The sequence below is a fragment of the Rhinichthys klamathensis genome, unplaced genomic scaffold, assembly GCF_029890125.1.
Source record: "Rhinichthys klamathensis goyatoka isolate OS25496 unplaced genomic scaffold, OSU_Roscu_1.1 h1tg000032l_1, whole genome shotgun sequence".
NCBI classification, from domain to species: Eukaryota; Metazoa; Chordata; class Actinopteri; order Cypriniformes; family Leuciscidae; genus Rhinichthys; species Rhinichthys klamathensis.
In genome coordinates, this window is record NW_026606581.1 from 4,240,374 (window position 1) to 4,256,766 (window position 16,393).

At 39.0% G+C, this 16,393-nt stretch overlaps 1 protein-coding gene across 5 annotated transcripts in view; it reads right to left on the minus strand.

Annotated features, from left to right (window-relative positions):
* The window catches only part of asap2a (ArfGAP with SH3 domain, ankyrin repeat and PH domain 2a), a 64,144-nt gene that overhangs the window by 26,537 nt on the left and 21,214 nt on the right, over positions 1-16,393 (minus strand). For all 5 annotated transcript variants that reach the window (XM_056245630.1, XM_056245628.1, XM_056245627.1 and 2 more), the window contains exons 2-4: positions 12,123-12,195; positions 1,681-1,826; positions 1,182-1,256 (exon numbers count right to left, since the gene is read on the minus strand). In XM_056245630.1, coding sequence (XP_056101605.1) covers positions 1,182-1,256; positions 1,681-1,826; positions 12,123-12,195 — 294 coding nt within the window. The remainder of the gene's footprint in view (positions 1-1,181; positions 1,257-1,680; positions 1,827-12,122; positions 12,196-16,393) is intronic.

Sequence of the window (16,393 nt, forward strand, 5' to 3'; positions counted from 1 at the left end):
CATTTAACAAAATACTCTTTTCGTGAGTTCCACCAACTCGTACTTTTATGTAACAGCAACAGCTCAGGACACGTGAACAACAGCGTGAATGTTATTAGTTGACCAGTTTTTCACAGTGTGATGGAAAACAGATAAAAACATCTCTTCGTAAAATATCTCTGTTGGATTGACGACATACGAATATTCATATCAGTTTGCACAGACACATTCAAATTAACATGTTTATCACAGCAAATTTTTAAATCAACACATTTCGTCTTGGCGTGAACAGGCCTTCAGTATGAGAAATCGTGCTGAGAGGCAGTGATGTTGTGAATGCTACCTCAGATGGAGAGAAACGCTTAGGTCACTGTGTAACACATTACAATAAGTCACTATTAAGGCCCAATTAAAGTCTGTAGGGGTCTCACTGATTCACTTAACCATTAACTGTCCTTTCATTTTTAACTACACATTACACATAGTACAAACTTAAGGAATCACATCACCCAAGCTGAATGTCTTTTCAACCTCATCACAGAGAGAGAGAGAGAGAGAGAGAGAGAGAGAGAGAGAGAGAGAGAGAGAGAGAGAGAGAGAGGGTCTCCAGGGAAACGAGACAGGGAGCTGAGTGAAGCGCCTCATTAGGAGTAAATCACATCAGATTCCCCCCTAGAGCTAACAAGACAGAGTCACATGGTGCAGAGAAGGTCAGGAGATCACAGTGGACATTAATAAAATGAGGAGGCCTAAAAGAACATTCTGAGAATCAGTTCAGTATAGAGCTGCTACCAGCTGTCTTTCGCTCATGCATGTTCATATGAGCATAAACAGACATACAGGGGTCTAAGACTGGTATTAAACTTTCCGCCAAACATATTCAACCAACAGCGTTGGAGAACATTATGTTTAAAAGTTGGATTGCTAATAAAAAGTCCAAAAAAGAAGAACAACACAGATTTCCAATGACGGAGTTGTCCGTTGTCAAAACTAAGGGAATGATGGTGTAAATTCTTGCAAAAAGTAATGTGATTGCACATGAAACTCAAGATCTTCATGCCAAGGAATATTATCCATCCACTGTGTATTGGGTGACTAGCATGTGCCTAAAACACCTTGAGACAAGCACTGATCAATATGCTGCTGATAAACTGCCAAAAAGCAGAGAAAAAGCATTTATAGACTTAAAGTAATTAACTTACCCCTTTAACCCCTTTCAGATCTCCCTTCAGCAGACTGTCCAATGGGAAGGTAATGATGTTATTCATGTTCTGAAACTAGAGAGCGAAAGCACAGCATTAGACAAATGCCTGTCTTCCCAGCTGTGTAATTGTGCAATCAGAGATAAAGACAAGGCGGCGGGGAAACAAAAGAGTCAATTGCAGCGGGAGAAAAATCAGAGTGTTTAAGTAGTATTCATACAAACACAACGTTAGAGGAATTATTCATTAGGTTTGCAAGAAAATATTCCAAATCATAAATTACAGAATGACTGACAAATGTTAAGCTCAACTTATTTGAGGTAAAAATACCATTAATTGCTAAAACACCTTCATGAAAGTTGATCCACCCTGTAGACCAATGACTCAAGATCAGCTTTTGGGCCCAGAGGTCCAAGCACATTAACAGCTGAAAGGTAAGATGTTTGAAACCCATTTGCTCTACATAAAAATCACATAAATGCAAAATAAGTGTCCTCACCAGGTTCTTGAATAGGGCTGTGAGTTCCTTGGTGAAGACTGAGAACTTCAGGAATGCTGATCCCAGGTCAGGATCATCTCTGTACACAATATTCTCTCCGAACTTCTCCAGAGCTTGAGTGTACTGCTCCTCGTTCTCCACATGAGCTACAAACAGAAAGGCAATATTGTCTACACCAAAACTTAAATAATCCATAAGCCACTAAATTCTATGTAGACTTGGAATAATGGAATAATGGAATAATGAAAAAGAACAAGTTTTTTTAAGGTCTACACACACACACGTAAGCCTAATATTCTTTGTAGTCGCAGTATCGTGCTTTTCTTCCCCTCATATTGTTCTTTCCTACTGTTGCTTTCTTTCCTCCAGATTGTGATATCTTGTATGTATTCCAGCATTATCAGTTACAGTCCACCTATTCACATCTACTTTGTCCAACCACTGACACACAATATAGTCTATTTATTGTTTTAATGAGTCTTTTCCACACTCTGTTCATTGTTATTGTATGGCAAGACAAAAAGACCCTGATAGAGCCTGATGGAAACTTAAACAAATACAAAAACCCAGAACTTCCTCTTAATTCCATCAAACTCCCAGTTGTCATCCTCTCCAGGGGCAAAGCATAAAAGATAAAAACAAGCAAGCATGTAATTCACTCATGCAGTGATGTTACAAACTCCCAATAGTTTGTCTGCAGGGAAAATGTGTAATTTACAAGTACAGACATGTCATAAAATGTCGGGATGCTAGTCAGCGTGCCAACGTGTTTGTAATCAACACCTGGAGCTTTTTTCGAGACTCCCTCGTGGGTGAACGTCTTCCCACAACTAGTTAAAGTTATCCAGCGCAATTTCCTCAAACAGAGACTGTCGCCAAGAATAGCCACATAGTATTACATAGTCAATGCCTTCTTATGAATAATTTATTCATAACTGATTTGTTTTAGTGCAGTCTGCGATAGTTAGCTTGAGAGCTTTCTCTTTAGGTGACCCATTGTATCTCGATAGGAAGGACACAATGGGAAAGGAAGTGAGGCAGTGGTACGCTATCACCCTAAAGCTAGTCCAGAACTGGGGCCATGTAGCGACATCACATCACAAAAACAAAAGGAAGACCTGGAGATGCACTCTAGCAGATCTTAGCGCTCATGTGCTTGAGTAGAATTGGAGCACTGCCCAGGTCACAACAACAGGCATGGTAATTAGATACAGGCTAATAGGGATAATGGATATCTGAAGGTCATATGCTGAGGAGATTCCAGTCAATATTGAAACCACAATTTCTTATACCTGGCTGGGAGAGCAGGGATAGGGCATCTGTTTATGCTGTATGTCTTTGCCTATTCAGTTTGATGAATGGCTACACCTGCTTCAATATATTAGCACTTGATAAATACAAGCGAGACCACAAATGTGGAGTATATGCATTAGTAAAAACTGCTAACTCCAGTTCAAACGCAGGGAGTCCAGATTCCTATTAGCTTGATATCTAATGTAGTAGTCAGGAAACTGAACATTTAAAAAGAAAAAAGCTGTTTTCCAAAAACTAGTTGTCTCTCTGTATACCGTCACTGTAGATGTCTTCTAAACCAACATCCTGACACTAAAATGATCTGAGATGTTCAACATAAGACAGCAATGTTTTAAACCCAAAATATACTTCAGTTTAGTCGTGAACGCTTAGAGAATGTATAGTTTTTTAAAGTATGCATTTGATAGCATGCAGCCATGTGCGAACAAAGGTGCTTGACACCTGCGCACCAGAATGTTTCATCTTCGTCCAGTATCTGCCCCTCACACACAATTGCTCTTCAAAGCAGCCATCTATTGTTGTTGTGATCACTAGTAGAACATTGTTCCGTTTCTTCAGTTTCTTTGGGCCAATATGATGCAAACTTGTTGACCAGCTAATTAGCCCCCAAAAAATTGCCACACGTGCAAGCTGAGTGTACAGAGTATGCGCGATTAGAAAAACTGGGCTGCGCATATACTATGCTGATGATGGAATGTACATCATGTAAACTGTACGCATAACCTAGCGTACGAGTAAAAAACAGACTAAATTTAGGCTTTAAGGGTCACTAGCATCACACAATTAGCAGAAAAGTGCAAACTAATTGATTCCGAAATATGTGATGTTAGCATGTTGCAAAGACAAATACTTGGATGAGCCAGGCCATTATAACTCCAATTGTATTCGTCTGAAAGAAGAATGTCATATACACCTAGGATGACTTGAGGGTGAGTAAATGGGCTAATTTTAATTTTTGGGTGAACTATCCCTTTAATAGTGTAGAACAGACAGAATGGGTTTTTACTTTTATACTTTCACTCAAAGGGATTTCAAACCTGAAGTACAAACACATAAACTTCAAGCAAATAACTCTCAGTTACCAGAAGGAATATTATTGGATTACTGTAAAGCGTTTTTCCTTCGCCTATATGCCATATTGTCTACAGACATTAAGTTAATGGAGAAGTTTCCTTCTGATCAACTACTTGGTAGTGTACAATCTTTAGGAACAACAGGCTAAGGCCATTCTAAATCGATCTGGATGAGAGTGCCTGTTAAAAATTCTAAATATCATTATTAGTAAATATAAGATATCGATTATCCTTTGATCGAGTTAAGACAGATTCTGAGACCCTTATGCAACTTAAAACAATTGGAGTCACCTCTGTCCTTCTCCAGCCCATCGTGACCACGGAGAGGAAGGAGAGCAGTGGGAGAGTGTCTGATTATGAGCTGTAAAGACCGGTTCCTTCAAACCACCAGCTGCATCAGTGACTCATCACATCTCATTACAGGCCTGCAGACTTTCCTGACTTCATATACCAATTTACCATTGATAATGCCAGTCCCATTCCATTCTACAAATATTTTTTCACTAAAGAATGTTTTCTGGACTTTCAACACACCCAGTGAATACTTTAACCGGTTCAAGTCTTTTACAAAAAAAGGCATGTGGGGTTCTAAATATTACAGCAGAGCTTATGATCACCACACGGTTTGACATTCACAGTAGGGTTCTTCACATACAGCTGATGCCGCCACTAATGTTATGACAATAAATCTCCAGGCCCGGCGGTGTGTGTACAGCCTCAACACAGGCTGTGTTTGGACTTTAAACATCCCATCTTGTTTTCTGCCGCAGTGGCCGACTGTGCATTTGGATCTGGCTTTTGTTTTTAAAGCGACATATGAGCTCAGCACATCTTCTGCTCGTCTGCAACTGACAAAACTTCGGATCCAAGCTGTGTCCTTCTTTACGGTAACTCAAACCTAGCAAGCTTTCTGTGCTGTGGCTGTCTGAATGAGCTTTTCGGGGAACAAAATGACTGCTACATTAGCCATTTTCAGGGTCACCTTCAAAATCAGTCACACAAACATATACCAGTTAGGGCAATGACTTGGGTGTTCAATTTCTGAAACTGCATTACACAAATATTGTTGCATATGATTGACTTTTCTGACGGTTTCTGGGACTCACTGAGCTTATCATGTGGTTTCAGACAGTCATCCCTGTAACCACAGACAGGATTGAGCCTGTGAGTGGAAGGGGGTTGGTTCATGCGAGTAATGCTCGAGTCATTTAAACACCTGTGTATATTGCACCTGGTTTAAAGGCTTAGGAAAATCCCCAATCATAAGTCACAATCTACTCCTAGAGCTTATCTAAAAGCTTTTTGATGCTAAGACAATACAATAATACAGTAAGTTCCAGTACTTACATTTTATTAAGCGTTCCAAGAGTGCTAATATTTAGTTCAAAAGCACTGGGAATTTGTATTACTCCGCTTGTCTGTGTTTTTATGTTCCAGACAGACTGTCAAGAGATTTTCAGTGACCTTATCTGCAGGTTGTTTACACCAGTACTTTGCGATAAGAAGGCTATCTTTATGAATGAGTCATTTGAATCACTCAACTGATTCATTCAAAAACCCTGATTGATTCGGTAACTAAATCCCTGCACCCAAATATAGGGGCTTTCGCACCAGAGGAACCTTTTCATGGTTCCTAGAACTATTGGCGGAAGTACCCGGATTTTGGCGTGTTTGCACTGCAGGAACTAGCAACTAATTTAGCTCCTACTTCAGAGTAGGGTTGTTCAAGTCCTCTTGGGAAGTTCATACTGACGAGGTGGGACGTCGTGTTTATGACGCCAGGTGCGTTCAAGTCACTTTCGTCTGAGTAAGATGGCGGTGCACTTTCTCTTAAAGGGGTGGTATAATGCCCCTTTTTACAATATGTCAAATAAGTCTCTGTTGTCCCCAGAGTGTGTGAAGTTTTAGCTCAAAATACCCCACAGATAATTTTTTACAGCATGTTAAATTTATCCCTTTTTGAATGTCAGTAAAAACTTGTTGTTTCGTGTGTGTCCCTTTAAATGCAAATGATCAGGTGCTCCCGGCACAGAGGGCGGAGCTTCAGCTCCTGTGTGTGTGTTAGCAGCTCCGATTACGCAGACAAGCACTAAAATGTCAGAAACTGTTCTGCCTTTTATGTTTAAACTGGAGTCGGACAATGATGGAGAGACTCAAGAAGAAGTGACAACATGTAGAATGCAACAGGACGTTTTTGAATGGTTAGTTGATGAATTTATGTTGCTGATGTAGAGTTAACTATATTCATGTCTGTGATTAGCATATTCTGTCATGATAATCTATAAAATCGGTCGTGTGGGAACTGTTGTAAGATGCATACAGAGTGACATGCTATTGCATTTGTGTTATTGCATGTGAAAAGACGGATGCTACACCTTGAACAGACTCACAAATGTGCTCGACTACAACAACTCTTCCTCTTCTCAACATGGACTGCGTGTTCCCGGGGGCGGGGTTTATGTCAATTTTAGGGTTGGTGATGCCAGTAACCCGTGAGGAATGTCATGTAGTCCCTACCAGCCGATTGTTGTAGTCCTTAAAGTCCCTGTAAAGGCAATTCTAAAAAAAAAATCTAAACCCATTATAAATGTTAGAAATGTATTGCTAAAACATATTACAAAGACTGTGAACTGTGAATTACTGAATTGTGGAGTTAGACCGTTAAACAGTTTTTCACCATTGCTATTTTCCGGATTTTTTGGGCGGGGCTAAAACGGGGCTCGATGACGCACTGGAGCCCCTGAGCTCCTGGACACGCCCCTACTTGATGACGCACTGAGGCCACTCAATCGCGACTTACTGTCAGTACTATTAGTTACTACAGCCTGCAGTTTGCTAGCTAGCTATGCCTTCGACACGGAAATGCGTAGGCTACTACCTGGATGTAATCATGTACAAACAGATCGGTGTCTTTATTTAAATTTCCTAAAAACGATCACATCAAGAAGAGGTGGATTAATTTTGTGAAGAGCCAACCTTGATGGAGAGCTGGGGATCACCGCCAACACCCGCCTCTGTAGCGATCATTTTACACGGGATAGTTTTATAAACTTTCGTCGGAGACAACTGGGGTTCACTGATAATCCGCTGTTACTGGTGAATGGGGCCGAACCAACTATCTCCCGCCTCGGCCTTCATCTCCCCGTCCCGAAAGCAGTATCACAAATATCACCGTCGGCTGCTTTCCCGCGAGTGGGCGTGGTTTCAGCGCAGCCAGCGGACACGCCCCCAGCGTTTGAGAGCAGAGAATACTGCTCATTTTTTCAAGATTTTGATAGCTCATTTTATGTACTTGCCGGCTTTTTTTATCATTCAAATTTGTCTGGGTGGCTAATAACATATTTTTCTGTGGTGTGACAAACTCAGAACACATACTTAATTTTTACTTTACAGGGACTTTAAAAAAAACTATCTCTTTAAAAGCAAATATCTTCCTTTGCTTTGAACTTTGAGCGTTGTAACTTTGCAGATGTTGTTTATGCTCAAACAGCAACATTACACACTAACTAAAGTTAGAAAAGTGAAATCATAATCAGCCACCCCTTTAATTATTCACACAAATATACAGCAAGGTTCTTAAACTATAGTTCTGCAAAATGAAGAACAAATAAATATGCATTAGGTGTACCTTGTTTTTTTATGTTTTTAATTGATGTATGAATCCACTGCAAACTTTATCGTTACATATGACATTGTTATATAATCATATTCTTTGCAGGCAATTAGCTTACTTCGCTGTAAATAGAAAAGCCTGACAATATCACTGCTAAATACCTTTGTATTGTGGTGTTCCGTCATGTTTCGCACTGACACGCCCCAAACTCGTAAAGATCGGGGCTTAAAGAAAATCACAATCCCCCCACTCATATTACGACATTGTGGTGGCGTTCATGTGCGTTCAACTCGTAAATACGATCTTTACGAGATGACTTGAACACACCATAATAACCCAGCACAATAGGAACTACCAGTGACGTTATTATATTTTATATACTATAATAAACTACATACTATATATCACGCACATTTATATATAGTATAGAAGTACACTGTTTTAGACAAAGCTACTGTCTTTAAGAGTGAGTCATTGAATCATTCATTCAATTGATTTGTTCAAAAACACTTATTCATTCAGGAATGAGAAAACACTACTGTGTTGCTCTGAGATGTGCAATGGTTTATTCTGCTGTAAACTATTTATTTTTTGGCGGGGCAAAAAAACAAATAATTGACAATATGTCTAAATTTTAAGTGCAGTAACTCAATATTGATGACATTTTTATAGTGACTAATTATAAATCAAATTTTGTCTGCCAAAGTCAGTTATTTTGTTAGTTTAGCAACACCCTAGCAACTATGTAGCATTGAGTGTAAAAACACTCAGAATGCTTCAGAAACCTTGTTAGTGAACTTGTGATTTTGTGGAGGGTTTTTTTTTTCATTCATGCCTGGCTCTAAATGATCCTCTACACACCAATGGGGACAACAGTCCTCCTCTAGTGACATCACTACAATTGTTACTGTGAGTGACACCTGATGCCAGCTCAAGGTTTCATTATTGGGAAAAACCCTCCAGCAGGCCTCAGGCTCCAACCAGATACGGGAAAGATGCTCCAGTTCTATCAGCGTCTCTCACTCTATCTCTCTCTCTTCCTCGTTCACTTTCTCTCATCCTTTCTGGGCAGCCTTCAGCTTGCTGTTTGCCATAGACTACGATCGTCATGCATAAATAATCCAGTACTGTTAGACAGAAGTGCGTGTTTCTTGGGCTGAAGTGAGAACACTCAAGAGTGAGAGTTGATCTCTTTCACCTTGCTGAAGACACACTGGCAGCTTATTCAATAAAAGGCTTTTGGTAAATGAGATGGCTGGCGAAGAGACTGAATAAACAAACAATGATGTAAACACTGTGACTTCAAGACTGTAACAGCCTGTGCTTCTTTCTTTCAAATGGACCATGGGGATGTTTTGTGTTGTGAGAAAACCACGTCCTGCTGGACACATTTTTGCAAAGTTTCCTTCGAATAATCCATAATGCTAAAAGATGCTTCATATTCCCACATCGAGAATGCCACAGCTCAGGTATATATAAGTTTATATATTTATTTTATATAATACTATTTAGCCTACCCAATATTACTTTTATATTATATTATATTCTTCCCCCAAATGTTAATTCTTCATTGTGTATTTTGAAAAACATTTGTAAATCTTTGTGATAAAGCAGTCTTTGCTCAACCACAATGTTATAATGATATTAAAAAGAGCAGAAAGTTTTACCTTTTAACTTTCCCATAAACTAGTGCTAAAATAGAAAAATGTGTTGTTTTTATTCTTGGCACATTAACACTTTTGTCATCCTGTGATCATTGTAGCATCTTTTTAGACAATGATAATATACATTAATTTCAAGAGGATTCAAAATCTCAGCAGTGAATTCCAGACTCCAGCAGTGATTTTCACACAGTCACTGTTCTCTCCAGGTGTGAATTATGCCTATTTCTGCACCTCTGCATGTGACCTAGCAGTTCAGAGCACTCTGATGAGGAGATTTGTCTCTCGCACATCAACACTGAGAGACTTACATCCCAGGCTATCTGGCCTTTTTAAAGCCAGCTAAGAGCAGATGTCCTGTTCCTCACTGATAACAGAATGCGTTAAGAGCAGATAAATTAATCAAACTCACCATGGGTCACCAGCCTGTGAGCAGAGAGTCTCTGATTTATTACTTACTGCGGTAGAACATGACGTTCTTATGAAGGATTATGAAATATGGCTTCTCTAATGAATAACCACTTTTAATTGATTTAGAAGGGAGTTTTTTTTTTTTTTTTTGCTAAGCCGAGTGGTTTTTGCTAGATTGTTCTAGGTGGTTATTGGGTTGTAGGTAGGGTGTTCTGAGAAATTGCCAAGTAAACAATATTTCGGTAGCATATGGTTTTCGGACGATATTTATTTTCATTGGACCTATTTTTACATTTAAATTACCATTGTCATCATCAAATACCATTTTTGTACTACACATTATAAAGTTCACTTGTTGCATTTAAAATAACTGGTTTTAGCGTTTTATTTTTTTATTTAGACAAAATATATTTATTTTTATATTATAATGTTGTGGTATATTGTTCCACTTTAGGTTTAGGTTTTATTGTTTTATTTATTTAGACAAATTAGTAGAGAAGTTATTTTTTTAGGATATTATTGTGATTCCTAAATACACTTGCAGCATTTAAAACAAATGATTTTAGTTTTTAGCATTTTAATATCATTTTTATTGATTTGTATTTGCCTAAACATACTTGAATGCAAATGCAAAAATGAGCAATAGCAATTGTATTGCTTTCCTTAGCATCCCTATTATTAGCATTAATTTTGTATGATATGCAAATATGGTACGGATATTAAATAGCCAGGTGTGTTTAGATCAGTAAAATGCAAATAAGGAAAAAGGGATGAGGCTTGCAAATTAGTTTCAACGATACTACATCAAATGGGAATTTGCGTAATCAAATGAGAGTACCAGATCCTGCCAGAATGAAACGGCACAAAAGCACCAATTCCCGCATACAGGAAACAATAACAGAGCCACGGCTCTGGGAATCCCATCAGCATGCACGGGATAGACAGATAGACATGAAGGGAGTGTCCATGGCACAGCTGTCCCCTGGGGTGTGGGAGACAGCTGTCCCGCCTGAACAGAGCCAGCAGTGTTCCTAGAAAAGTGTCGATCAGCAGAGTTCACCCCTGCGTTCTCGTCTGGGCCTCCTTGTGCAGTTGAAACAAATTCAGTGTGTGAATGATCTGTGTTGTCATAGGCAGAGACAGGCGGCACAATGGAGAACTGCTCAACCTTAGTACCGGCAGCCAGTACAAAGAACAGCCCTTTAGTACACGCTGATAACTGGAGCCATTCAATCAAGCATCACTCGGAAACACTCCAAAACACTAATTATATTCCAGGAAGAGAGCAATTCAAGGAAGCTGTCTTCTCCGGTGGGTCAGCGTGAAGATAACAGCCTGTCAGCTACATGAATTTAACGCTGTGTCCCAAGCAGACACGACACTGTAAAGTGGCAAGCGATGATTTTTGGCTCATGTTAATGAGTTTTAGTTCACAGCAATCATTTGTTGTTCATTATATGGAATAGCCCCACCCATAGTGACATTTCATTGGTCTAAAATCACAATTGATTTTGTATATCGATCACAAGTTCAGTATGTAGTACATCAAGGCTCAGTAATAGGACCGTTGCTTTTCTTCCTTTACATGCTACCCTTGGAAGATATATCATTAGGATAGGAAGCATGGCATTAGCTTTTACTGTTACACTGATGATACTCAGCTCAGCCTCTGTATTTACTTGCGCCTCGACAAAACATACCAATTCACAAAATTGATGGAATGCCTAGCTGATATAAAAAAATTGGATGACTAGTAATTTCCTACTTCTTAATTCTGAAAAAACAGAGATTAGTGCTTTACATCTATTGCGATCTCAAAATTCTAGCTAGTTGATAATACCTATAATATCAAAATATATATATATTTTTTTTAATGTAGCATTTAAACAAAATATTACTTTTATACATTATACTATATAAACTTAAAAAGAATCTTGATGAATTCAGGTAAGTTGAGTTGAGACCTCACCAACCGAAAAACTCACTTTTTAGACAACTAGCCTAGTTGACCATCCTCCTGTCTTCCTGCCCCTAGTACATTATCAGGACTCTTCTCTTCAAATATCACTTTGTACTTGAAAAACCCTTTGAGAAACTGAACATCTCTAACAATGGAAATCAAACACACTACCACCTATACTCCGTTCTATTCTAAAGAACAAACTCTGCTTTTTGGCATTATCAACATATCATGTATCAAAAGTGTCACCTATAGATAAAGCGGAGTGCATTCCTTGTATCAGATGGATGAGCAGATGTGCTCCAGAGATTTCCTGACTGTAATCCAATCAGACTGCGGCCACATCACGAGACAGGCTGAGATGATGTATGACAGAGAGCCGAGGCAGTGAAGTGGCTGAGATCACTTACCCAGACCGGAGGCGTAAATGGCCTTAACTGACTTCTTCATCTTGTAAAGGACACTGCGGTCCACATCCAGGGCCTAAACACAGACACAGAAATAAAGAGAGAGAGAGAGAGAGAGAGAGAGAGAGAGAGAGAGAGAGAGAGAGAGAGAGAGAGAGAGAGAGAGAGAGAGAGAGAGAGAGAGAGAGAGAGAGAGAGAGAGAGAGAGAGAGAGAGAGAGAGAGAGAGAGAGAGAGAGAGAGAGAGAGAGAGAGAGAGAGAGAGAGAGAGAGAGAGAGATGTAATATGTGTATCCCAAAGCCTTTAGGTCAGTAATTTGGACGCAATAACACACACACACACACACACACACACAAACCAATATAACACTCAAAAAGAGTGTCAAGCATAAGCAAAAAACGTACATACTTTAAAGCCTAAATCTGAGCCAGTGTTATTATTATTGTACAGTTACAGTACACGAATCAATTCGATTGTGATTCACAAGCTCTCTATAGGGCTTTTCACACTGCAATTAACCCTGGGTTATCATCATTCTTACTTAACCCTGCTTTTAACCGCTGGTAAATGACCGTTTCACACTTGTAATTTAGAAGTAGGGTTAGCACCACTTTTTATTCGGGGTTATGAAACTCTGCCAAATGTGTACAGTGTTAAATGATAGCTCATGAATAACCAGGGTGAATTGTTAATCCTGGGTAAATTATGAGCTGTGTGAAATGTGAAGCACGATGACCCAGGATTCTGTTCATCCAGGGTTTAGAATGACCCAGGGTTAACTATTTCAAGTGTGAAAGCCCTCATTTGATTCAGTATGATGTAACCTGATGTATTTAGGTCTATTTCAGTTATAATGTAAATGTTGTTTACTGTACAACACGTTTTTTGCCATATCAAATTTGATAATTTCTTATCTTATTTTTCATCCTTTTGACAGTTATATTTGCTCTGAAATGGCACTATGCAGCTTTTTTAGCTTAACTGAACAGCTTCAGAGTTATTGAAATGGTTATATAACTTCTTTCGGGTTGAATGGTGGGCGTCTCGACCCCCCCCGGTGCCTGTGAGCGGAAAAATCTCCCTTGCAACTTCGGTGCGGCGGGCCGCCGTGCTCAGTGTCAGGAAGTATCGCGTGATATCAGCTCTCGCGATGTAACATATTCCTTTACGGCAACTGCACACATACACACAGGAACAAGGTATAGAGGGATGGAGTTTGTCACACTATCGTCATGGCTGAGCCGGCATATAAGATGCAGAAAGCTAGGAAAGCATTGTCGGAGGAACAGAGAAAGAGGAAACAGCAGACTGACCGAGAATGTGATGATCGGCCGATACCGATCTTCGGCCGATCGATCGGAGCATCCCTACTTTTTTTTATTTAACCACATTTTTGCATTTTAAATTTCAATTATATTTATATATATATATAAACAATATGACATTCAAAGGGAGTGTAAATCATAAGAAACAAGCCAACATACTTTAAAGCCTAAATCTAAGCCAGAGTGTAAATTATTGTAAGCTATATTCCCATTTTAGATTTTAGAATTAGATTTTCCCCAAAATCGTGCAGCCCTACTGTTAACCATTCAGTACCACTGTAAAATGTCAGATTGGTATATTACCTAAAAAAAAGTGATATCAATTGAAAATCTGCATAAAGCGTTAAAAAGGGAAATAGCATTTCACCATAATAGTTCCTCTATTGTACCAGCTCATCTCATATGTGGTCAGATGATCACACATCCTCTTCCTTCACCTCTCAATACCTCTATGCAGCTAATAAAGCCTCAAACCTCCAGACAAATCTAATGAAACACCATCCCTGACACCGACTGTTGTTTGGCCTCGTTCACAGGAGCCTCCACTGTAAATCCTGCTTTTATTAAAAATGCTGTGTAATATTTATTTTCCAAATATATCACAGGAAAGCTTTCCAGATGCTCGTCTAGCGGCTGGCTGGAGTGTTCAGTTTCAGAGCGGTAGGGAGAATGACAATGCTTTTACTCGCGAGTGAGCCGAACCGTGAACCACCAAAACCAAGACGCCTGACAAAGCAAAATGAAAGCTTACTGAGAAAACAGTACAGTTATTAATAAATCAAATTATCAAGTAAAAATAGAAAGAAAGTCACCACATTATTTCATGAAACTACTACCGCTTTAGTAACCAAAGAAAAGCATCAGCCAAAGTATTTTATATCGTTTTATATTTGTATGTTAGGATTACATTTCAGCACAAAAACAATTATATTTAGCGTTATTGAAGGACTGGATGAGATGTGACCAACACTTGAACTTGACTTGAGTCAAAGAGGGATGCAGTTTCATTTTAGGCATTAGACCTCAGTGTCCTATTGGGACGGGAGAAAAAAACTTGAAATTCACTTCACAGTGTATCTTTGTTTCACACACAAAGATCTACTATACAACTGCCTTTTATTGAAGTGACATGAGAATTGTTGGAGAAACAGGACTTTATAACAGCATTCATAAGTGGATTACTTGTATTAATCCCAGTGACTAGTTAAGTATCAACCACCTGTCTCTTCGTGGTTCACAATATGTGATTGCTCGGCTCCAAAACCCAGGAGATATTTCAGAGTCTGACATTAGAATGCAGAATTATAATTGCATTGAATGAATCAAAAGTGACGGTAAAAACATGCATAATGTTTCGAAAGATTTGTACAATTTAAAATAATGTTTTTCAAAATTTCTATTTATAGAATCCTAAAAATATATACGTTTCCACAAAAAATATGAAACTGTTTTCAACATCATAAATGTTTCTTGCGCAACAATATCAATATATCAGAATGATTTCTGAAGGATCATGTGACACTGAAGACTGGAGTAATGATGCTGAAAATTCAGCTTTGCCATCACAGGAATAAATTGCATTTTAAAATATATTCAAAAACAGCTGTTTTAACAGGGGTGAGTAGACTTTTTATATCCACTGTATGCACATAATGTAAACATTAAAAAAGTACTTTGATGGTACCATGGTACAATAATGTAGCAGATGGCAATGCCATGGTACTTAGGTAAGTGTACTATGAAATGAAGGATGGTTTCAAAGAAATCCTCCTTTTTATTAGTACAAATCAATAAAAAAAAATACAGATCTAGACTTTTATACTGCCTTACAGACTGTGCATTTCCCTTTTATGTGCAGAAAGAGGTGCATTAGAGTGATGTGCCATAAAATCTGACAGACTGATCAAGTATCTCTCTGTAATCTGAAACCACCATCGGCCTCCATTTATATTCATCTCTACAGGCCCTATTCTCCTTCACTTAATCTCATTTTACTAGCCTTTATCTTTATCTGTAAGTGAGGCACTCAGCCCAGGACAAACTGAGACAGTGTTTTAATGAACGCACATCTCGGAAGGAGATCTGACACTATATTTCTTCAGCTACACCTTCAAATGAATCTTGAAGGGAATTTACAATGGCTTGAATCTCTTTCCACTGCTCATGAAGAGCATATAAGGGGTTACAGAGGTTCTAAGCTCACTGCTGTTATGACAACACGGTGGCATTTTTTTCATCTACATCTTTCAACATTAATCTTCATCGGTTTTCATTTAAATTGGTGAGACACTAAACGGGGTCCTTGAAAGAATGCAGAGGGCAGAACTGAACTAGTCTCAGCCTCAGACATCACACCCATTGACCATTGGCTGAACATCTTATGCATAAGGCACACAAAATGGGAAACACTTCAGGAGTTTCAAAGTCGTCATCTGATTGGTTGAATTCAACAGGATTTCTGGGAGACGTACATGTCGCGTTCTTTAACGATTCGCCTGGAAACAAAGCCGTCGTGGTGCCAAACCCCCTCATGGAAGAAGAAAGCCGTCATGTTTACAACTTTGACAAAGAGCGCTTATCAGGATCAACTAAACGCTGGATTTTCAAAAATATGTGAAGTTTGCTGTGCCATTGTTGCCATAAACTTGCACAACGTTTTTGAATGAATTATTTATTAGATGTACGCCGGTCTGTTATAATAGAGACATCGACACTTCATTTTAACGCCCCTAAATATGACGCGAAACTAAAACAAACCGTGATCGGTTGCTTTACATGTGAGTCCGACGTCCTCGGTGGTTCTTGACCAATGAAAGCTGTGATTTAGTCCAGACATTCTGCCATCAGTCTGAAGGTCTAGCTATGTGAGACTAGAACTGAACAGGCTAAGGGTGTATTCACACCAGGAAAGTCCGATAGTTCACTTGCTTTGGTCCGGACCAAATAAAT